The sequence below is a fragment of the Centroberyx affinis genome, unplaced genomic scaffold (assembly GCF_046629955.1).
Source record: "Centroberyx affinis isolate AG114_WGS23_722 - 3 ecotype Tasmania unplaced genomic scaffold, CSIRO-AGI_Caff_v1 ptg004599l_1, whole genome shotgun sequence".
NCBI lineage: Eukaryota > Metazoa > Chordata > Actinopteri > Beryciformes > Berycidae > Centroberyx > Centroberyx affinis.
Window position 1 is genome coordinate 516,662 of NW_027282213.1, and position 24,232 is coordinate 540,893.

At 41.6% G+C, this 24,232-nt stretch overlaps 1 protein-coding gene across 1 annotated transcript; it reads right to left on the reverse strand.

The window, feature by feature from the left end:
- Positions 1-409: 409 nt before the first annotated feature.
- On the reverse strand, positions 410-23,125 carry LOC139665524 (protein phosphatase 1 regulatory subunit 1A-like). Its single transcript, XM_071544575.1, has 7 exons — positions 22,997-23,125; positions 12,681-12,741; positions 7,052-7,089; positions 6,832-6,895; positions 4,508-4,690; positions 1,631-1,759; positions 410-776 (listed from the first exon to the last, which is right to left on the reverse strand). The coding sequence occupies exons 1-7, from the start codon at positions 23,075-23,077 to the stop codon at positions 703-705; spliced, it is 630 nt and encodes a 209-aa protein (XP_071400676.1). The 5' UTR covers positions 23,078-23,125; the 3' UTR covers positions 410-702.
- Between the last annotated feature and the right edge of the window lie 1,107 nt (positions 23,126-24,232).

Consider the following 24,232-nt stretch of genomic DNA (forward strand, 5'->3'; position numbering starts at 1 on the left):
ACTTTAAGCATGCTTTGGGGACGCCCAGTCCAGTAGTGTAAACCTAAATGATATGTTTTTATTTTAAACTGTCAATCAAGCCAGATGTGCTATCCAGTATACTGTACTTCTACCACAGCAAGATTCACCATCTTAGACTGGGACTGACTAAGCTATGGGATTTGATTCGATAAGCGATGGATCCTTTCCCGGTGATATATGAAGTACATACAGTAAGTCAAAATGTTATTGCTTTGAGATGGAACAATATTGCAGAAGTCATGGCACATATTTGATAATGAAATCTTGCGGATTGCGGATACAATATATTTCTTACCTCTGAACATTAAAGGGGACATTAAGCAAGTGAGTTGTGGTCCTTTACAGTTATGATTGTATGTGACTGTGACATAACAAATAATCTGTCCTTTCCCCATCTACTGGATGCGATGTTAGAATCTGGTTCATACATAGATAAGTTTAGTGCAGGGGAAGCTATAGAAAACAAATCAAACAATTGTCCCTTTACTTAGGGGTTTGACACAAAATAAGGGTAGAAACTTTTTCTTGTCGCCAAGGTGGTAACTAAGGCCTGACTGTAGAGGAATATAGATGCCCTGATGTTCCTGTATCTAAAACAATGGGTCTGCAGACACAATCTTCTGTCACTGCGTTGGGCTGGCTGAGCAGACTGAGCAGCATCATGTTGTACAGAAGGCTGGTCTATTTCTCCAGGCTGGATTTCTTTGTCTTCTCCTCTGCCGGTGGACTCACACTGGATGCTGCTGCTTTTGTGTCTGCAAAAATAACAAAGACATACAAGAATGAATGACAGTAAGAGGAAGGGGAGGGAGAAAGGAGGAGGGATGCTGCTTTTGTTTATGTCCCAGCAAAACAAAAATGTCATGATTCACAGATCTAGATAGATTGACAGACAGACAGACAGACAGACAGACAGATATTTTGTATAATATATTTATTTTTTTATGCTTGTTGTATTTGTTTTGTTGTTGTATGCTTTGGCAATATATACACATGTATATCATGCCGATAAAGCATTGAATTGAAATTGAATTAAGAGATAGATAGATAGATAGATAGATAGATAGATAGATAGATAGATAGATAGATAGATAGATAGATTAGAAATGTCTATACGAAAATTCTCTCAACAGAAAAAAAAAAGACTCAAAAGAAATGTCTAGTTATATAAGAAGGAAAGAAAGAAAGAAAGAAAGAAAGAAAGAAAGAAAGAAAGAAAGAATAAACGATCAAACAACAAAAAAAGTGAAAGCGACACCTTCAGTAGCAGCCTCTACCTGTATGATCTTTTTAAAGCACAGATAAAAATTAAAAACTATTGAAGATATTGATCTAGGCTTCAGTGGCATGCATCATCTTCACACACCCCCCCACATGTGGCGGCTGCCTCCAAGGATATTTCAGCCGCTGCGGCGCTCTGTGAAGTGGGGATCAAAGCCATTTCGCAGATGTTTGTTGACATGCCATGATTACATGACACCAAGCCAAGCGCTTGAACTATTTAACATATCTAAATAAACACTGCTTGGTGAATTGATGATGATGAGTCCCCCGGGGCAAGGCCGTGGAAGAGATGTGGAAGGGGAAAGGATTCTGGACTTTCATGTACCTGCTTGTGCGGCGCTTTGTTGCGATGAGGGATCTGCTACAACGGGGGTGTTGGAACAGCCCACTTCTTCCTTGGAGAGGGGGCACTCCAGGCCGCCTGCAGCTTCTAATAGACTCTCCCTTGAGAACTCTGCAGGAGGCAGAGCGAGTGAGAGAGAGAGAGAGAGAGAGAGAGAGAGGGAGGGAGAGAGAGAGAGAGGAAAAATGCACCCTTCATTAAACAGTGTCATGGATAAAATGTTCTGGTCCTATGTTTGATTACACTCCTGCTTGTTTCATCAATCAATCCCAATTGACATTTATAGTTGCATGTCATTTACTCATGCTGAGTAAATTCAAAAGGCTGATCTTTAAGGGAAGCCCCACACTCGCTGAACTGGTGTTAATGGCCTTCGATTTTTTCCCAGCTTGCGGTTTTCTTGTGTGATCTGGACTGAGAACTTAATTTGCGGTTCCTCTGTAACCTTTGAGTGAACCATAAACACATCTTCATCTCGTAAACCTTCAAGTATGGGTTTCTCTGAAGCTGTTACACCACTAAGGCCATCTGTGTTCCAGGAAATTGAAATCCTACTACAAAATGAGGAAAAGTCTGTCCGTCTGTCTCTCTGTCTGCATCCATTTTGCTCCTCAATGGGTTGGCCAATCAATCTGAAACTGCACATGGGCATTGAGCATTGGCATAGGCAGGGACTGACGAAGCTGATTTTTCCATTTTCCCAAATTTACGCTATTTATGCGCATTTTTAGCAAGTCTGCGCGGAGTTGTGGCATGCACATCCCCGGGTATGGACTAGTAAAAATAAATTAATAAAATCTTCAGCACTATATTGGAAACACAGCCCAGTCCACTCATGATGCATTATTCCCAGGCAATTACTGAATATGCGTGCACAGTGTGTGCACAGTACTCTGTGGCCATCCATTCACCTGCCACTAAAGTGAATTATTTGGCCTGAGCTGAGAAGCTGAGCTCTGTCTTTTGTCACTAAATGTAAAGTGGTTGGCACAGAGAGGGGATGGCAACTGCCAAGGTGGTTCTTTGATCATTTAAGTATTTTCAGTTAAGTACTCCTCCCTCTGCTTGCTTTTTTCCCCTTCCCTCATCTCTTTATTTCACTTTCTTTTACCTCTCCTATCACTCCTCTCTCTTCTTACCCTAACCTTTATGCATGTATATTCATAGTATTCTGTTACATCACCACACGGCCATCTTGGTAGGTAAATAAAAGGTGATTGTAATAAATTAATTATTACACTCAAATGACAAACACAGCCAATGAGCTGTATGTATTGTAAAGCGCCATATTGGTAGGAAATGCATGTGACATCATGGGATGATGAATACATCCCTTCCAGTCATCTTCATGCTTCCTACCGCTTTCCTCCTACTTTTTCTCTCTTTCTTGAATCCCTCTATTCATCCCATTTCTCTCAGTCTTTTACTATATAACAAAATCAGCAATAATTTTGTTTTGCCAACAAATCTCATCCATGTAGCCGGTGCCCAATGAAGCCATGTCCCAGCAGCCATAGAACTCCATTGTATTAAAAAAACAATTAAAAACACGTCAAAGAGCCATGCCGTTGCTCTGGGCAGCATATTTCATCATCACGATGCACCGGGCCAGCCGACTTTTTCCTCAAACAACTTAATAAGCCGGCTGTAAACACGTTTGCGATCTCAGGAAAGTAGTTCCGTAGCACCGAAAATAGTCCCTGGCGTAATGAAGAATTTGTTCCCATTTGAATTTGATTTGGTAATAACTACAACAGTCTGACTTTTCGTGGTAACAGTTAGCGATTTTTAAAATTGAAACTATGTCTTTGTGAGCTGTATTTCAAGGTTTTAGCTTACAATTGGAGCCAATGACTTCCGGGTTGACAGCTAAAAACGATACGTGGGAAGTCAGAAAGTAACGGGAGTAGAGCAAACGCATTGTTGATTTTCTTATTTTCACAGGATTTGTTGACGGTAAGCAATGCATTAAAAACCACCGGCCTTTTCCTTTAATAAGCTGAATTTGGCTTCTTTCCTCCTCCTTAATCTTATCCCTCTGCATCTTCTGCCTCTCTCCCTCCATCTGCTCTCTTCCCTTGGCACCAACCACCACCCCCCGCACCTTCCATTTTTCAGAAGCCTCAGCAGTGACCTCCTTATCTGTCTTCTCAAATCCTCCCTCCACTCATGCACCCTCACTTCCACTACTGTCCACTCTGTCACTCATCCTTTCTCTCCCTCTTCCTCCCTCTGTAGTTTTCCCCTCTGTCTGAATTCCCCTTCCTTCCCATCCCTTCTCCTGCCATAGTCTCCATTTGGCAGCTCTTCAACCCCTTCTCTCTCCATCCATTTATCCATTTTCTTTACCCACTTATTCCAATTCCCAGCATACATTGGACGGAAGGCAGGGAAACGCCGTAGACAGGTTGCCAGTCCATCCCAGGGCGGACACAGATAGACAGACTATCACTCAAACTGCATACCTATGGGCAATTTAGAGTCTTCAGTCCACCTGACTGGAGTGGTGGGACCATGGGACCTGGAGAAAACCCACGCAGACAGGGGGAGAACATGCAAACTCCACACAGAAAGGTCCTTGTTGCTGTGAGGTGCCACCCTCGCCTCTCTCATCCCTCACTCATCCCTAATTTTAGAAAGTGGTTCACGGGTGAAGTACTCCCCATCCTGCCTCTACCCCGCCTAAGTAAGTACTACAAGACCTTCAAAGCAATTTGGCTGTGTTGTTGGAGCAACAGTGCAGCTGCAGTACAGCACGTGTGCTAAAATAATGGGGACATTTATGGCAGCTGCATCTGTATTTCCCCTCCACCTTTCTCCCTGGCTTTTCTTCTCCTTCTGACTTTTCCAGGAACATACCCTCCATTTGGCAGCGCAGTTTCTCAAAGGCCTCGGCGGTGGCCTCGTCGTCGTGTGGGAGCTCTTCCCCGGCGGGAACAGAGTCAGGGCTGGGGCGGTCCGACAGGCAGCTCTCCGAAGAGCACTCGTCCCCGGCTCCCTGCTGCTGCCTGTATAGGTGGTGCTCTACCAGGAACTGCAGCTCTGGGGGGAGGGAGAGGAGGGAAGGTAGCAGCGAGAGGGGAAGAAGGAGGAGGAGAGCATGGGTGGCGTAGCAAGAGGGATGGGTAGATTGGAGAGGAGAAAGAGAAGGAGGACAGGAGGAGAAGATGAAGGGGAAGGAGCAAGAAAGGTGGTGAAGAGGAAAGAGTAGAAGCAGAGAGTAGAAGGGGGGAGTTGAAGTGGATTGAAGGTGAGAGGTAGAAATAGAGAGCAGAGAGATGATGGGCAGATGGAGAGATGTATGACCAGTACACAGAAAAAAGAGATGGGAGAGAGCGGTATCAGTGTAGGAGGAGATGTAAAACTAGGTCCTTCACTTCAAAGAATATTGTAGGTAGAGCTTTTTTTTTATAAACCTAAGAACAAGCGATATTTTGTTAATTAAACCCAGCACTGCCTCATGTGAAGGGGCAGGCAAAGACACATCAGAGTGGGAGGATGATTAGTGTAATCACCTTCTTCATATTTTTTAATCATCTCCTTCATCCATATTTTTATTACTCCTAATCCACAGATACTAAAGCACACTCATTATTGCTGGGGTTTTTGCTAGTGAGTAGTGACTCACCGCACTTTAAGCTATTTAGGTGTGAAACTAATTGAAGAATAAACATCTTGGAGCACCATATTGCACTTGTCTGCCTCATTATTGTTCCCTCTCCTCTGTTTCCTTGTTTCTGTTATACTGTACGCGTTCTGTATTAGGCACTGACATTTTGCATGAGACATTTACATTAAGGTACTGTACCTACTTAAAATTGAAGCTGTTTTGAATTACATTGTGTGTCATTTGAAGTTCAAATTTAATTCATGTGTTTGTTATTATGTTTGATGACGGACAGTTTTTAAATATAATGAAATACTTATTCCCATCATCAGCCAGTGATATTGCAGCTATTGTCATGTGTTTAATCCTGTGTGTCTCCCACATTAGCACTGCAGTGACCACTACAGTATTATCAGGTGCTTGGGAGGAGCACATCATCAAGAGTCAAGCTCTGTATGTGCGTTTGTTAGTTTGGTCATTCAAATCAGAGAAGAGTGACGGATCCGTATACGGATTTCTGTCAGCCTGCAGACATCCATATACCAGAAAGAAGATTGGTGATTTTCTAACAATAGTTAATTAATTGCATGAATTTAATATTCAGTGTTCAACGATTCTCTTAGTTACAACAACACCATACTGTGCCACAGACAGAAAGGTTTCACTCCAATAATGCATAACCCACTGAGCACCTAAAAAGTGCAATTTTTTGTAGAAGTAAAATTAAATGGCCATATTTCTGCCTCAAACAAATTGTTGTTAGACCATCCTTTGCATGTTCTGGCAGCTGGAACAGTGAATAGAATTTCAAGATTTTCTCGAGCAGAGAAGCTACAGCACAGGAAGCAGTTGCTGTGTTGCGGCAGACCTGCAGCAGGAAGTAGGACTTTCACAGTGGCTTCATCTGAAGGAACAGTAGTGTTGTAGTACTCGAGATCGGTCTTGGTCTCGAGACCGGTCTTAAGACCACATTTTGCTGGTCTCGGTCTCGTCTCGGACTCGAGTGCATTTTTACTCGGTCTTGACTCGGTCTCGGACAAAGAGGACTCGGAATTTTATTTCAAGACCGGTCGAGACCACAAGTGCAGTAACATCATTACCTATGATGTTACTGCATTACCAAGCTATCTGCTCAGGGTGTTTTAACACTTCTGTTTCATTCTGCCCACTGTCTTGAGCCTTTCCAAAGGTCAGTGAAATCGAATTGCAATGTTTCAAAGGATTGCCTTCTGTCACTGAGTACATACTGTACATCCATTTGTATTTTACTTAAATTCCTAAATAATGCTTTCTTTCTTTTTGAATTTTAGCAGAGAAATGGTGTAAATGTTGAGCCATCACTCTGATTACATGGTCTTGAAAATGGACTCGCATTGGTCTGGTCTCGGTCTCGACTCGGTCTCGCCCCCCTTCGGTCTTGGTCTTGATTCGGACTTGATACGCTCTGGTCTTGGTCTTGACTCGGTCTCGGTTTAGGTGGTCTCGACTACAACACTAAGGAACAGTGTAACGTAACACGCAAAATGACAACAAAAATAACACATCCAGGTTGATGGAAGTGTGTAAATGATTCTACCTTTCATTGTAGGTGTGCCCTTTTGCCCTTTTCTCCGTTGTCTAGGGGAGTTCAACAAGGCTGCCTGCAAAACATCGACACAAACCAGTTGGACAGCGAGCAAGATGGAAAAGATTCTTTGCACAGAGGTAGAGCAAAAAAGAAACTGTAGAATTCTGTAATCTTTTTTTATCAAATCTGACGTTTAGCCATAGAGTATAAATTACATTGAGTAGATTACCTTGTACAACTGGTTTGGGAGACGATCTTCATCTATTTCTGTAAAAAGGTAAATCAAGTTATGAGATATTAGCTGGGCTGCATTATGAGCAATAATAATTAGGGATTCTGTGCACATAAAATATAGACAAGCAAGCATGTGGCATACACACTTCACTGAACCCCTCCACCCAAACACACACACACACACACACACACACACACAAAGAAGTCCCACATATTGTGCGCTCTGGATATTTGATATAAGAGGACAGTTCCACTCATTAGTGTGTCTATGTAGCTGGAGTGCTGCTGCATTGGGTGGGCTATGTGTCCAAACAGAGGAAAGTGGAGTGGATATAAGGTGACCCCCAACCAGATGGCTATCTGACACACTGCAGGAAGGAGGTGGGTGCTCAACTTCAACAAAGGATGGTGGGTGGAAAATCATTTTCCCTAACTTTGGGGACACTAAAATCTATAAATAAGGCAGATTCATTGGTTAATTTGTGCTAGTAAAGGGGGTGATAATCCACCCTAATCATCCTCCTAATGGACCCCTGCATACAGCCAACTGCTGATGACAGACAAAAAATGGTACACAATAGAGCATTGTTTATCCAAGCCCCCTAAAGGGAAGTAAATGTTTTTCATACCAGAGCTGGCTTATTCATATTATTAAATACAGCTATGCAGTGGATGCACAGCACAGTCAAAGTTCTACAGATTTTATTTGCTTATTTGAACAAGGAAAATCCAACACACTATTTATTGTGCATTTGAAGGAGCTACATACTTAAAATAAATTGATCACAATCACAATATGGACATGAAGCTCACATGACTCTAACTGGAATAACAGATGCCATATCACTTGAAGTCATATGTAACGTGACCCTGTGGTCACTATGGAAGGGCTGAAATTGAAAAAAACTCAGTCGATTAGAGTACAGTGAAACCATTAACTGTGATCAATAGTGAGTGTGTTAAACCCACATCCAACTCTGTGCTTCCAGCCTTGGAACTTTTTTCTAGGACACCACCTTGTTGCTTGGCAACCTATGCATCCCTAGGCACCAGGCAGGCACTGTGTGTGCGTGTGTGTGTGTGTGTGTATTATTCCTGCTTAAAAGTATGCGCAAGGCTGTTCAAAATGCCAGTGATGCGCTTGTTTCTTTTTCATCACTCTCTCTCTGCACCAAATGCAAACCCAGTGGGGTATAAACCCGACACAAAAAGCATTATATTTCATTTCAAGAATGCTTCATCTTTTATGCTGCGCATGTTTACGATCATGCTTGAAACTGAATCTTATTTTTAGCGCTTCCTAAGAGTTTGGATACAGGACTATACAACCATCAAGGATTTCGTTTCAAATCAATCCCAGGAAATAGGCCAGCCTTGGACTGCACTTCAAGTCTCAGGGAAAAGCAACAACTCAATAAATAAGATTTATCTATTTGATGGACAGCTGTTAAATGGTGTGAGGGATCTGCTAGACTGTTCAGTGTTTTAACCCACAGGTGCAAAACATCTTAAAGGTATACTGACATGGTTAGGCACATTTTGCAGCAATTCCAAAGTCGAGAAATAGAAATAGAAATACAAATAAGCAAATAATAATGAAAACAGTAAAATACCAGTGATGGTGGTAGTTTTAACTGCAGAATTATAGCACCTTAAATATCTTTAACAGTCCAACATCCACCCTGATTTCAGAGACTCAAAGTACAGCTTTAATTGAATGAGTGTGAGGTGCCATGACCATGCAGAATTATAACTTAAGGACTTAAGGGAAGAGTGAAAATTCTGTAATTTCGGAGATGATTATTATCAATATGCTTGTGCACTGGAGCATGAAGGAATAAAAATGGAACTCGAAATTGTGTGCCGTCGATTTTTCATTTTAATGGATTGAAAAGTTGCTCAGAATCAATTTATTTTTAAAGACTTAGAACCTCTGTGTAAAAAAATCCAGTTGAAAGCCTGTGGTTGGATTTGGACAGACAAAAAATAAAAATCTGTCAAATTGGCCAGGGCTGATCATTTCATAGTTGGCTGTTTATGGGGAAAACACATCAAATTTAGGTCACATGATATTAAACTTAAGACTCCAAATATATAAAGCATTCCTTTCTTTAAGCATGAGAGCTCAGTGTTTTTCTGATAAAACAGTCATTTGATTCACATGGTTTTATGTAAATAGTTTCTCTGTGAAAACATATCAAATATGGGTCACGAAACATCAAATTTGGATTGCACAGGATTGATATTCAGATTGCTTTGTCTGTATATCAAGCCCATCTGTGCTTCCAGCGTAAGAGAGAAGGCCAATAGAAGTGTGTTTCCAACAGTGATGAGTCTATCACTGCAGCTCCCAGCTGACTGTCTGCCTGACACCAAGCCAGATGAGAACAGATAGGGTCTTCTGACCCCACTTCATTCGGCCAAGCCAATCTAATTCAGTTGTCTACTGTAGCTTCTGTTATGGTTTTACAGACATTGTGTAAGATGAAGAAAAATGTGTAAAACAAAGACAATTCTCTTGCACCTGCAATAAATACATAAAAATAAATGAGTACACACTTATTCTACTTCTATTGTACTCAGTCATGTCTTTAAAGAGTTGATTTATCTTTGTTCCCATTACAGTTGTCGACTGTGGGTAGGCAGAGGGCAATGTGAGTGGGGGAAGAAAAGAGATGACATTCTCCTTGTTGGCAAAAATAATAACTTGCATCTCCCTGCTTTTAAGTACAATTTCAAAGAAAACATTGCTGTACCTCCCCATCTCCCCCTTAGTTGAATCTGAACAAACCGACCCCTGGTTGTAGCTCAGGGCTAATGACTGTAGATCAGAGCTAATGACGTATATCAGCGTTTTCAGGGCTATTGATTGTAGATCAGGGCTAAAGTTGATTCAGTGAGGAAATATCTCCTCACTGAACATAGAGAAAGTATAGAGAGGGTGTAAGATAAGACAAAATGCATTGTTAAATTTCTCTGCTGTGATGACAACAAACATTTAAATGATGTTATCTATCCATACTGTTGTCAGAAACACATTATTGGAAATGTAGAAATATGACATTATTTTAGAGAAGATTAGAAGATTCTAAGAAAAGTTTAGAAGAAAAAAATCACTTACTACTTACAGTCTTTCTATCTTTCTTTATTCTTCTTAGAGAAAGTATTTTGGATTACATTAACACACAAATTCCACACTATCCTTTTCCAAAAGTATTTCAGCCAACAGAACTTCTGAAGAATCAATTATAAGGTGTTGGACAAGTTGTCAGCAACTTCTTCTTGAGCATTTCTACAATGCAAGCCACTTAATGAACTATATGGAACATATTGTACTGCTCTATGCCAATGACAAACTCCTTGAATCAGAAGATGCTTGTGCAGCTACAGTAATTGTAAATTATTCATTATCTGTCATGACTTGCAACACTCATCCTCCAATCTGCCATTCACACTCTTTAACAAAAGGCTGATAATTAGGCCTCACGTTCTTTGGTCACCCAGCTGTCCACACCACGATTTGATAGAGATGTCTATGCTAAACGTATCTGTGCCTGTATGTGTAATAGGTGTTGAGGTCTGTATTTGAAATTTGTTGATCAATCCAACTTATATTTTTGCATATATTTTAACGCACATAGAGTTTCATGCTAAGGTAGTGTAGGAGGCAGATCAGAACAGGTGCTGCTGGTACTTGTGGGGATGAAGTGTCTAATTTAAAGGACACTCCTGTGCAGCAAGTGTCATTTCATGTCGTCATATGGTCATTTGGCATTCCTACCCTCCAGAGGCAATATCCTGCTGTCTTACTGTTGGAAATTTCAGGACAGCAACCAATTAGGCAGAGCTGTAGCAGCTCATGCTCACAGAGAACTTCAACAAAATACCAAAAATAGCAGCTAATGAAGAGGGGAACCCATTCTCAATTTCATATATAATAAATACCCTTTTTTTTATTTAGTTTTTCTTTGTTTTATATTTTACTCTCTCTTTCTCTGTCTCCCTCGTCTGTCTCTCTCTCTCCAGCAATCGGGAATGACAGGAGTCCTCCCAAAAGCCAGCTTCCTTTTTGCCACTGTTACAGCTGTCAGCGGGGGAAAGATTTAAATCAGGCACCTTCTTGACACAATTCTGCTTCTTTATCATTTAGCCCACAGCCTGTTTGTTAGTTGCCTGTCTATCTGTGGCTGTTCCTCTGATGTGCTATTGGAGCGCGCAGTGCACAGGGCAGAGCAATCTGCAGAGCATTAAATAATGCAGGGCTCTGTCTGATGTGGGGCACGCCATTACTGCACCAGCACAGCTCTTCTCCCTCATCGTCATATCTATATCTCTTCCTCCCCCTCCCCCCTTCTCTCTGGCTCCTCCTCATTCCCCAATCTCTGTATCTGTCTCTGTCTCTGATTGTGTCTCTGTTTCTGACTCGACCTCTGTCTTTCTGTCTCAATCTCTCCGTCCCTCATTTTGTTTCCATATCTGTACTTGTTTCTGTCTCTGTCTTGATCTCGGTCTTGAGTCTATCCATGGCACGACTGTCTGTCTTTCTCATAATGACATTTTACCAAATCGAAATGCATTCCCTGCTTCCTCTGAAACCATTTTCAAACTCTCCCTCACTGCTCCACTGTGGTCCATTAACTGATTATTGTAAATTCCTCAGTTCTTCCATTCGCTCTTTTCCCATCTCTTTATTTCCATAGCCTCTTCTGCTCTCTCTCAGTCTCTTCGTCTCTCTATGTCCCCATTCCTTCTCTTCACTAATTGTTTCTCCTGTACAACACTCCATATTCCCTCACTACTAGTCTACTCTCTCTCTCTCTCTCTCTCTCCCTCTCTATTTCTCTCTATCTCTCTCTCTCTCTCTCTCTCTCTCATCTATTAAGCAAGGTGGATTGTTGAGGGTGCTCTCTGCTCGTTCATGCAGAGATCGAGAGTGATTCACACACCCTACGACGCTCAGTGTCCCATTATTGAATATTACACACACACACACACACACATGCACACACGCTGAGCAGTAAATGTTCACAGGCAACTCTGCAACAGGCACTTCTTTTATAACCCTATTTTGCAGCATAATAACACAAATCATATCAACTGTCACTGATACAATGCCGCAAATTCCTCAAAAAGAGCCGGCATGTGTCATGTGTCTCTGTTGGTATCCTGAATGACACTTTGGCTCTCAATTATTCACACAAAGGCATGAAAACTATCCTCTGTTTTCTCACCTGAAGAAAATCACCCTCTGCCCCATTCTCCCAGTTGGCCAACTATCATCATTCTGTACTGGGCCACACTGCACACTCACACACCAGAGAGTGCAGGGGAGGCGGGGAGGGAAGGGAAGCAGGGAGCCAATGCATGACTCATAGAATAGGATAACTCTCTAGAGGTGGGCTGTTGTGTTTGTTCATTAATGAGAAGAGGCACACTGGGCTGTTTTTCTAGGTATAACGCAACAGGAGGATGCATTTGGTGCGTAAGAGGGTGGGGATGATGCATCACAGGTATCAAAATAAGGAATATGGAAATATTTTGAATTGTTTGAAACATAATCTTGTGGCTATGGTAACTAGTTGGTTAGGTTTTTGCGTGTGTGTGTGTTTACACAAGTGCCTTACCAGGTGATGATTGATCACTGGATGCCACCAAAGTGGCAGGTGTGGGTCTGCGTCTTCTGATCTGAAATAAAAGAAGAAGAATTTCATTTTAAAATGAGATGTCAAGCATTTGAAAAATGCTTACTCTTAACACTCTCAAAAATGTATTTCTGGCATGGAAGTAAAGCACATTATGGATTGCTATTGAAGTTATGAGTCATCTTAAGACCACTGCTTGCAAATAGTTCCCATTTGAAATTTGAAGTTGTTGAAATATTGACTGATGGATTTCAGGCAACAGAATTTTTCTGAAATGTGTATATACAGTATGTATGTATGTATGGAGCAGCAAAGAGCCTGTCCTTCAACCGGAGTACCGAAGATCAAGCCCCTGAGTCGGCAAGCATCTGGCCTGCTGAAGTGTCCTTGAGCAACTGACATTGAATCACTGCCAGCTCCAGGGGCGCTGTGCTGCTGCCAACCCTACAGTCTAAAAACCAAACACAGAATTTCCCTACGGGGATCAATTAAGAATCATATTTATTATATGTGACGTTAACGTAATGTAAACAACTATGTGTCAAGCTCTTCCAGGTTCTTTTGGACTGTTAACTTGAAACCAGCGGAAACAATGTGTTTGGGGGTACCAACAGACATTTTTGAGGGAAATCTGGTCAGGATTCTCAGAAAAGTTGGAACAGGCAAAAAACTAAAAGAGGCCTAGGTGAAAAGATTAAAGCGAGAACAGGACCCAGAGCAATGAAGCCTGATAAGCTCGCTGAAGGGCCCGATTCATGTTGGAGTTGGGAAAGCCTGGCAGCCATCATCAGCATGTTTGCAGAAGACACTTTGTCACAAATAGATAATTTACTCTTTTTTTCTCAAAGATTGTAGCTGAGAGGCAGTTAGACACATTAGTTATATCTGCTTTAGCCATTCTATCAGTGTTAGGTTAGCTACATCTAACATTAGCTTCCATGTTACCTGAATGCCACTATAGCTGATTAAACCTATGTAGCTATTCATCTAGGTTAGGTTAATTAGCTTTCAGTTAACATGGTAGCTAAAATGAGTCATAACTAACATAGCTAATGCAGAATGGCTAAAGCAGACATAGCTGACATAGCTAAGTTCCTCACAGTCTTATCTACTTGTTACAAAGTGTCTTCCTGAAAATGCCTGATGCATAGCTGTCCACATGAGTTAGTTTTGTTATTATTAAGGGGCAACCTAATGGCTCGTTGTATTAAGACACACACCATACACAGCAACATGACCTGGCACCTATCGTCCCCTCTCTCCTTTCCCTCTCCACTCCCTGCATACTATCTAATGAAGGACAAATGGCTTAAACTTTTTTTTTAAAATGTCTAATAGATTTTTTAAATATCTAAATGTGATAATCAAGAGAAACTGATTTGCCAGAGATTCTGCTTCTATTGAGGAGGTTGGCTGGGAACAAAACAGGAGAACTCATCCACTGCCCTGTTGTGGTTTTAATGGAGAGTTTTAGAGTTAAATGTGGACCATGCGGTTCTGAAACTCTCAGATGAAACCAATGCAGTATTGCATCTGTGTCTCAAAAGCCTTTGCGCCAATAGACTCTGGAAAAGCATTGCAAAGAGCCATTAATTTTCAGTCGCCTACAGGATAAGGTGATTACATTTCTATTTTATTGCTCCATAAACCTAAAAGACTGTGTTATAGAAATGTAAATAGACTGCTGATTTTCACACACACACACACACACACACACACACACACACACACACACACACACAGGCACACATGCACACACACTCACTGATGCACACGTGCATAACTCCCAACACACACAAACTCCCTTAGACATAGCTGACAGTGTTGCTGACTAACGCTGAACGTCACGTGAGCTCCGGCCCTCCATGCATCTTTCTAAGTGCTTGTGCAGCATTACAAAGCAGCCTAGTCTCCTCTAGCCAGCCTGTCTAGTCCAGGACACCAACTCACAATGCAAAATATTTGAATCTACACAGTACAGTATCAGAATAGCAATGAGAATGATAAAAACAAAATGTTCATGTTTACTGGCATAAATTTTAACTTTGATTGTGTATCAACAAGTATGCATGTAATGGAGCCAGTGGAATGTTTTGAGCTAAACAATATGATGTGAAAAACACTATTCCTTAGTTATTGCAGGTGCATTCAAAGCTAAAAAAGATTACTACCTAGATTACATGCCATGGGAGAGAGATTGATTTTGAACTAAAATTGAAAGTTCTGCTGTGATTCAGCTGTGACTGTGCATGAGGAAATGATATAATAACAGACCGTTAGTAAGAATCCCAAAATCCAAACATCATGTCAGTATTTACCCATCTGAGCTAGGGAATTATTGTTGTTTTGTTCCTCTGTCTGGTTTCCCTACCTAGTGAAATAACTGATATATCAGTGAACACACACACAAACGCAGAGCAATAAATTTGCAACTGTAGCCCTTTCTCAGATGCACGGTATTAACAGTAAATTGATGAGCTTTACGGCATCTTTATAATGACTTGAAATGCAGATGTAACTGCAGAAATAATTCGCTAGCGAGAAAAATGAGCAGTCAGTACTATCTCGGTAGCACAGTCTAATTGGGTATTCAGACTTGAAGAGGCCTCATTTCCTTTCAAAACTGCAGCCAAGGAGGATAGGAAGGCTGTGTGAATGAAAAGAGGCATCGAGTGTCAGACCCTTTTCTATGCCTTTCTTTAACAGCAGACAGAAATGTGTTACTGCCTTGTACTTTTACAGGAAAACTGCTGACCTCATATCCTGTGGTGCATGTTAACAATTCAGTGCTACCTCTCTGTATCACCGCACAGCTCGTGATTTTGTTACGTTTTTGCTTTCTATATCCAAGCTCACATCCCCAGTGTTAATATCGTCATACAATATGGTCTTCTCAAATGTCTGTTAAATTGATAAAAACACAAATAGAGGTATATTTTCCTTTGCATTATATCATGAGTATGTGTGTTTTCGGCTTGTCTGTGTATTTTGTCGCCATTCCAGCAAATCTGCCACCCAGCCCACACTGGGGCAAAATGATCCATAGCTGTGTAGAGCTGATTATGCCCTAAGTCTTTGTTATTCTCTTCACCCGACAGGAGAGCCAAGTCCCTGATCCTCCGCTCACACACATACCACTGCCCCCGGAGCAAGAGAGTCTAGCCCCGAAAACCACCATGCCTGCCTTTCAACCCACAGTCCCTTTAAAATGCAGTTCAGTGTCTTCTCACAACAAAGGACAAAAACGGCCTTCTAAAGTGGGGTGGGCAGGAAAAGTCATGCATTCATTGTTTATATGGGGGCAGTGGACAAAATATCCTTGGCTGGAAAAAATTTGATAGGCCAAGGGACAGCCGAGTGCAAGTCCTTTCTTGTATTTAATGTGGCAATGATTTGATGTAAGCATGCCTCAGTGTTTTCAGTGTTTCACATTTTGTGTTGGATTGTGCCCATGCCCATGTGGCATCACTCAAGCTCAATTGACTTAAGTGGAATTGAATTGAGAAGGATGGGTCAGCTAAGGCTACTGTTATTGTTTTATTGCATGAAGTAGAAATAGCTTTGGTAACTCTGTTTTTCTCACTAGGACATAACCAGATCCAGGGAAATCTGGATGTGGAAAGTTCACTCCTATACCTCAACAACAGTGCTTAATTTGGAACAGGATCCGGCACCTCGCGGTTTTGGACTACCTGCATTCCGGTACCTATTGCGTGGACCCGGCACCTGGTGGCATGAAACGTTTTGTTTTTTTGTTTTTTTGCCATGTAATATTTCCTTCCAAAAACCTGTCTCATTTCCATATGAAGACAGGTGATTACCCTATTAGAAAGTAACAACAAGCATGGAGTGTGTTATGGTAAACTTCAGACAGCGTCATGCACCACGACATGTTTTATTCCATTATTCGCTGACATTGTTTCCTACATTAAAAATCAATATCCTATGAAAGTATTTGTATTGAATATTGATGCGTAACTTCTTGAACCAGAATTTCTCTGGTAAGTGGTTGAAGCCATTGCAGTTTCCCTTTGTATGATTAGGATGTCTCATAGTAGCCTATGTGGGCATTTATATGTTGTGCACAGTGCAGTTATATCTTTAGTCTACTACTTGAAGGGCAGGTTTGTAAAAATGAGCATTATGTAGCCTATGCAATAATCAAATATTGTTATAGGTCCCCAGTAGTCGGAGCTCTAAGGTCATATAGTCGGTCATTTAGTAATGTTTAGGCTGTTAGGTCTACAGTAAGCTATATGGCTGTACTGAGCACCACCGTGCCTCCAATGCGCTCGTTGTCTTTATATGTTCCAGAACCTTTTCCCTCCACACCGACTCACGGGAACACCGACCCCTTGGTGTTCTGGGACCTCATCATTTACAAATTAAGCACTGCTCAACAACTACCACTGAGTTGCCCTTGAACAAGGCATGTAACCCCCAATTGCAAAGAGTAGAGCTGCTCAGTTACCAACAGCAGCAGATTGTGTTTGTACTGGACAGCTCCCAGATGGGACAGTGAAGCAAGGGGTTTCAGAAAAAAGAGCATTCACACTCGGTCAACCTCTCCAGGAATGAATTAAGGTCAATAAGGTTAATCAAAAATGGATACCAAAACAATTGTGTTATATCCTGATAGGCCGGCCTCAGGCAATACTGAGCTGTTAGGGAATGTGTGGAATTCAGTACAAGGCGGAAATCAGTCCAGCTCCCTTGAGTGATAATCGGCGGGCTACTATTGTAACAAAAAAGGACGATTCATCTTTGTCTCGCGATTTCTCATCTTTCATCATGTCATTTGAAATATGATCTTGGCATTGTACAGGCTAATGTCAGCGCACGGCCATTATAAATCTCCTCACAGACTCATTCCAACTGTGGTCTCATTTGACGGTGAATAACAGGAATTATTCACAGGACTTTGAACACCCAGACTGGTGATTTTCTCTGTCTTCTCTCTCCTTCCTCTCAGTCACTTGGGCCCCTAGCTGCCTCCCTCTCACTTTCTGTCAGTCCTTTGTCTTCCCTCCATGACAGGCCTCCTAATCTCCTTTTCTCTCATTGACTCGTGTCATGCAAGCAGCCGCACAGGAGGAGCAGAGGGAGAGGTCAGATTCAATACTCAATTTGTAATTTAATCACTGGAGGTAATGGATCCATGAGCAGGTTCACTTATACAGGGAATCATAAAGGTAAATATCAGAAGGAGTACATCATAGAATGAGACTTAGGAGCGATCAGAGCCAAACAATCTTTTTTTTCCCCATTTACCTGTAAGTGATGGGACATGTAAGTTATCTGCTCTTGTTCAAAGCTCTTACACCTGGATTCACTAAGTATACAGCAACAGGAAATTGCACTCTCAAACAGCTTCAGGTGAATTGCAGTAAAAATTGCAGAGAAATAAAATGCAATGTTTCTAATTGTACAATACAGCCCATAGCACATTATGTCTCCTATATTCAAAGCACATATTTTCACTTGAGCAGGACTTGATTGCCTTAATTTACAGCAGATATGCATGTTATGATAAAACTATGATGTGCACTTCACTCTAAAATCCTTCTTGGAAAATGGCCTTCCTAAGGCAATAGGCTATAATTGTTATGGTCTCAGTGAAGGACAAAGATGATCTGGGACGTCAGTGTAAAGAATATTAGGGAGGACGTTGCCTCAGCCTTGAAATGTCGGTAATGAAAGAATATTACCTCAAAATGTCACGATTCATCATCTGAATAAGGAATATATTGGCTTCATCTATGAATGTTCTTTTCTCTCGTCTGGAGGATAATGGATGAGTTCAAGATAAGCTCATTGTCTTGTGGGGAAGGTTTTATATATTTTCCTGTGAACAACTCTGTCTCAATGTAGAGATTGCGCAGGGTTAAAGGTGGTAGCAAACAATAAAGCTTTGAATAGAGATCGCAGGGGGGAAAAATGGATTAGCAGTTATTCAGGATACACTTGAAAGCTCACTGCAACATACATAGTATACCCCGAGCCCCAGTCATCCATTCAACAGGAATTATATATATCATGTTCCTGTAGCCTTTCAAAAGGTATTGTAAAAAAAAACAAAAGTCTGAATGAAAAACTGCAGTCTAATGCATTAGAAACCAAAAAAACAAGCTGCATTTGTTAGAACCAAATAGATTTCTGAAATTTACCCCACACAACAAATTCTGAAAACTGCTATCTTTATGATATCCGCTGGTGTCATCAGGTCACTGCCTCTATCAGGTACGCTCAGTTTGTGCTTACAGGCGCACAGTGGGTCCTAATGCAAGGTTGTGATAAGGGTCACACATATCCGGGTGAGGATAAGAGGATGAGTGTGTATTTTCAGTGTGAGAGTCAGACCTCGGGGGAGACTGTTTTTGATTGACGTGGGGTTTCTCCTTGGAGGCTGACTGGACATGCTGGGAGGTGTCAGGCTGCAGGGATTACTGAACCATGGATGAAGGCCCCTGGTGGGATATTCACACCCATGCTTGCAAACACGCAGACATGCACACACACACAGGTCCTTTGGTTGTTGTTTTTTTTGTTTTTGTTTTTTTATACACATACATTCCCTTTGTCTCTTTTTTCTCTCTCCCTGTCTGGCTGTCTGTCGCTGTCATCTGTCACACACTCAAATACAGCATAAACACACACACATGCGCACACACTCACACAGATGCACACACACACACACACACCTAAATACCAGCATGCCATGCAGGCTCAGTGGCTTTCCACAGCAGTCTTAGAATTAATAGAAAGGGTATCCTAAACGGGTAAAGTCCGAGTGGAAAGCTGCCAGGCTTTGGTCATGCTTATTCAGGCTGACTCGACTCTCTTGTGTCTGAGCTGTTTCAGACAGCGGGCTAAATTGAATTTCTGCTTGTATACAGGTAAAAGGAGATCTGTCTGCTGGTGTGGAAGAGCAGGTAAACACCAGGCTGGAAGAGTTCAAGTTCTTTTATTGAATGGCTGAAACCGGGGATCAGACTTGTGAGAGAGTTTTTGCTCTTACCTTCCACCTTTCGGTTCCTCCTCTCACTATTTTCTTGGACATTTATCACCATTGATCTGTAATATTGTGGTAATTATGAGTCTCTAATTTGTTAGTGAAAGTCATTTACATCAGTTACCCTATATTCTGCATTACCATGTACCAGAATAGCCAAAACCCTCATTTGTCAAACAATAGGCAAAGCTAATCTTTCAAAATCCAGGCAGCCATGCAGCCATGAATATGTATAGAAGCACTATACTCTTTCCTGGGTAAATTTTCTTTGCTATAGCAACTTTAATTCAATTATCTGTACCCTCTCCACACACATAGAAAGAAAAACAAAGAGAGAGACTAAACACAATGCAGGAATATACAGACTCAAAGGCACACATACACACAAATGCACACAGAGGCAATTAGACAAATATACTTTATATATATTTGTGTGTCATATGATTTTATTGTGTTGTTTTTAACTTATGTAAAGTGTCTTTGAGTACCCTGAAAAGCGCTCTACAAATAAAAGGTATTATTATTATTATACATATATATGACCCACCACATGGTTCCTAATATCACTTGTGCGATTACATACATAATAATGATTATCTTTACAAAAGCAGTAATGAGCTCCACGCCTAGCCAATGCACACTAATGAGCTCCAGGCCTGAACAATCATACCATCCAACCTTCATGTCCATCTGCTGGTAGATTTATTAAGAGTTAAGAGTTATTTTTTATTCCAAAATTATGTATATTCGTGTTGGGAAAGAAATCATTACCTGAAATTCCTCATTCAATATCCCTTAAAAATAGAGGATCTTGTGTATAAAAGAGTTCTCAGTTTGTCGCAAGGACTTCCCTACTATCTTTTATATCTGTCAATCCTGTCAGAGTAGATGTCACTTCTTTCATCTCTTGGATATCTCACCATGGAGCAAGTTAACATCAATGACATTGCTTTTTTGTAGATCTGACACAGTAAAAAGGGTATTGCCACTGTCTTTACAATGCAGTGGATGTACTTGTCGACTGCAGCAGTGATAGTTGGAGGTTAAATTCAAATGTGGAGCAGGGAAGTCAGGAGGCTGACATTATAAGGTGGAGTACGATGTTACACTCTACAGTAAGGAAGGACTACACTATTATAGACTGACATTGTAGTGACATCACAGGCTGAGGGGCATTCCAAGGATTTGTGAGCATAAGCCAGGATAGTTTGCTATTTCTGTGAAAAATTCACTAGTAAAAGCAGTAGAAACAGTATAAAAGTACACCTAAGTAGTATTTTTAGATTTTAAAATGATCCAACATGACAGATAGAATATGAAAATGAAGCGTGCACTGAAGCTGTTCTGCTCCCCACTAGGATTGAAGTTATTTCATTTACAGGTAATCTTCTCCCGCCGCGGGGGAGCTGTTACGCAGGGACGGAAAGTACAAGCTAATATGATTGCAGCTCATTGTGCCCATGAAAAGGCTGCATGTCTCGTATCATCCGTCTCAATAGCTAAATATCACAGCCAGGGTGTTCATCCCCAAAACCTTGTAAACACTCACAAAACACGTGTCACACATGCATATGTTCACACAAACATTACTTGTGTTATTCACATTCAGTCTTTTACTTCTGAGCCTCTAACATCTAAACCTAAACCAGAAAATAAAATGTCCTCACAAGAGCAAACTCTTGCAGACTTTCTGTATGATGTATGTCTCTCACTGTCTTTTTGCCTAAGTTCCTTTATGTCTCTCGCTCTCTCTCTCTCTCTCTCTCTCTCTCTCTCTCTCTCTCTCCCTCAATTCATATTTTTTTTCAATTCAGTGTGCTTTATTGGCATGACAATTTACAAACAAACAATATTGCCAAGGCATGTAACAAGAGATTAATCATCATTAACCAACAACAATATCTCTCCCTCACCCTCCCATCGCCTCATGGACAGTAACAACAAAATGAGGCTCCTGATCTCCTTCTCTCTCTCTCTCTCTCTCTCTCTCTCTCTCTCTCTCTCTCTCTCTCTCTTTATCACACACACACACACACACACACACACACACACACACACACACACACACACACACACACACACAAATAACATGAGTACAGTCCTAATATCCATATTCCCTCTGAGTCCGACAGTCACAGCGGGAGAGAGAGAAAGACAGAGGCAGAAGCAGACAGGGAGAGAGACATAGACAGGCAGCGCAGTCAGACTCATAAATCTTTTGCTGGTTTTACTCAAGGCTCATTCATTATGAACGACCTGTCCTGTGCATGTTATATTTATAAAAAAGGAGGAAATGGGACACATCCTTCTCTATATCCTCTGCAGACACAAGCTGTGGGTCTTCAGAGCCACTGATAAGAGTTCTTTTCTCCCTGTCATGATGTGATGTTGGGTTCATAAGATCTTGCCATAAGTCTGATTAAACCTGACTTTTTTCATCTTCTGGCCCTTTCAATCTGCCTCTGCAACTGAGCAGTGATCATTTTTCACAGATTTATTCATATCAAGTTGCTCGCTGATTTTCATTGTTGAACGGTAGATTGGAAATTGCTTTAAACAAATATTTACATTGCTGATAGATTTGTAACAACTTTATCTTAGGATACCAAGCAACTTTTGTCCATATCTCAATGCTGCTTATGGGACTGCTGTCTGTGCAGTCAGTCACTCAAACCAAAACAACATCCAACCCCTGGAGACACTTATCCAGGCTGCAACGCCCGCTTATAACACTGTTGTGATGCCGTATGTCTCTAAGAGCCTGCTGCAAAAAATCAATCTTAAATTCATTATATATTCATTTCAGCTCTGTATTAAAAGGTACAACTTGCTAAGTAGGTGCACGGGAGTAATAAAAAAGCAGAAACTTGATTGGTTGAAAGCAGCGATCTGTCAGAAGACTATACTACAGCGTGTTGGCTGCCGCACACTGCGCTTTTCATTCCAGTTCTACTTCCTCAGCTGTGTCTGCACCTGCTTGCTCTGATGACCGAAACAAATACTTCTGAGTACAGAGGGTGATATGTTCCAATTTTACAAGGACAAGGACGCCTTACAACTTTTCCTCTAATATCTCCCAAAGTGGATGCAGTTAATAATTTGTGTCAGCGCTGAGGTTTCCATCCACTCTCATCACCCTTCCAATCATCCCCTGCCTTTATCTCACTGATGCATAAAGAAACCCTTCAGAGCCTAAAAGTCCCATATCACCCCATGCCATCTTTCCATCTCCTCATCTCCTCTTCCTCTCCCTTGCCTCCTCCTTCCTTCCCCCCCCCTTCCTTACCTGCTCAGCTGCCTCTGGGTCCAGGTGGGTGTCCAGGAGGGGAACGGTGAACTGAATCTTCCTGGGGCTCCCAGTTTCCATGGTGGCACTGTCTGTCAGCGGCCGGAGAGAGGAGGACAGGAGGAGGAGAGGAGGATCCGAGGGGCGCAGATTCAGGAAGGAGAATCCGAAGGGGAGGAGAAGGGTAAAGGGTTCAGTGAGGGTGGCTGAAAAAGGAAAAAAAAAGGGGGATTCTGGTCCCGCTTAGAAAAAAAGATCGGATTAGTTTCTGTCTGTCTGTTTTCTGTTCTTTGCCCTTATCTTTAAACACAATTTTTCCCAATTACCTTGCTTTTTCTCACCCTGTTTCTATCGTTTTCTATATTTTTTTAAATCCTCAGCACCTGCTGGTGTGACAGTCTCTATTTATTCCAGCTTCACTCACCCTCCTCTCTGTCTCTCCCCGTTCTCAATGCTGAGGCAAGGGTATTCTGGGCTAGGAACACCTCTCCGTCTCTCCTATTCGCTGTGCCTGTCTCTTTCACACTAAGTCCCACCCTCTTTTCCCGTTTCTTTCTCTCCATTTGCTGTCTGAGCTCAGGGCTGATCTGCAGCACCCCCTGCACAGAGGAGCGAGTGAGGCTGACAGAGGAACTCTCTCTCTCTCTCTCTCTCCCTCTCTCACTCTCTCCCTCTCTCTCTCTCTCTGTCTTGCATGTACAAGAAAATGCATCATCTTGCCCTAGCTTTATGGGAATCAAACACTTCCACATGACAGCATCACACATGTTCAAATATACATAATATCTCATACACACACACACACACGCGCGCACACAGAGTCTCTCTCACACGCACACCTTTGAAATTACATAATTCAGTGACGCACAGCAACTTGTGGGTCACAGAGATAAATATATTGGCATGGTTTATTGATGATAAGCATGTTGTGGAGAGTGACAGCTATTTTAATCAACCAATCCGACTTGATTTATCTAGCACATTTCATACCTAACAATATGGTATGTATGAAATTGGCAGTGTAATGCCAATTTTAAATCAAGCTGAAGTTGAAACTGTGAAATGACACCATCTGAGCTTTAGGCGTGTCCTAGCTGCCGCCTGGCCAGCACAATCTTTATTGATCGTCTCAGTGCCTGAGAGTCCCTAAAGCACACAATTCCAGGGCCTGATACCTGACACCAGCCAACAAACATGACTGTTTTTTTTTTTTATTCCAAAGTGCTGTATATACAT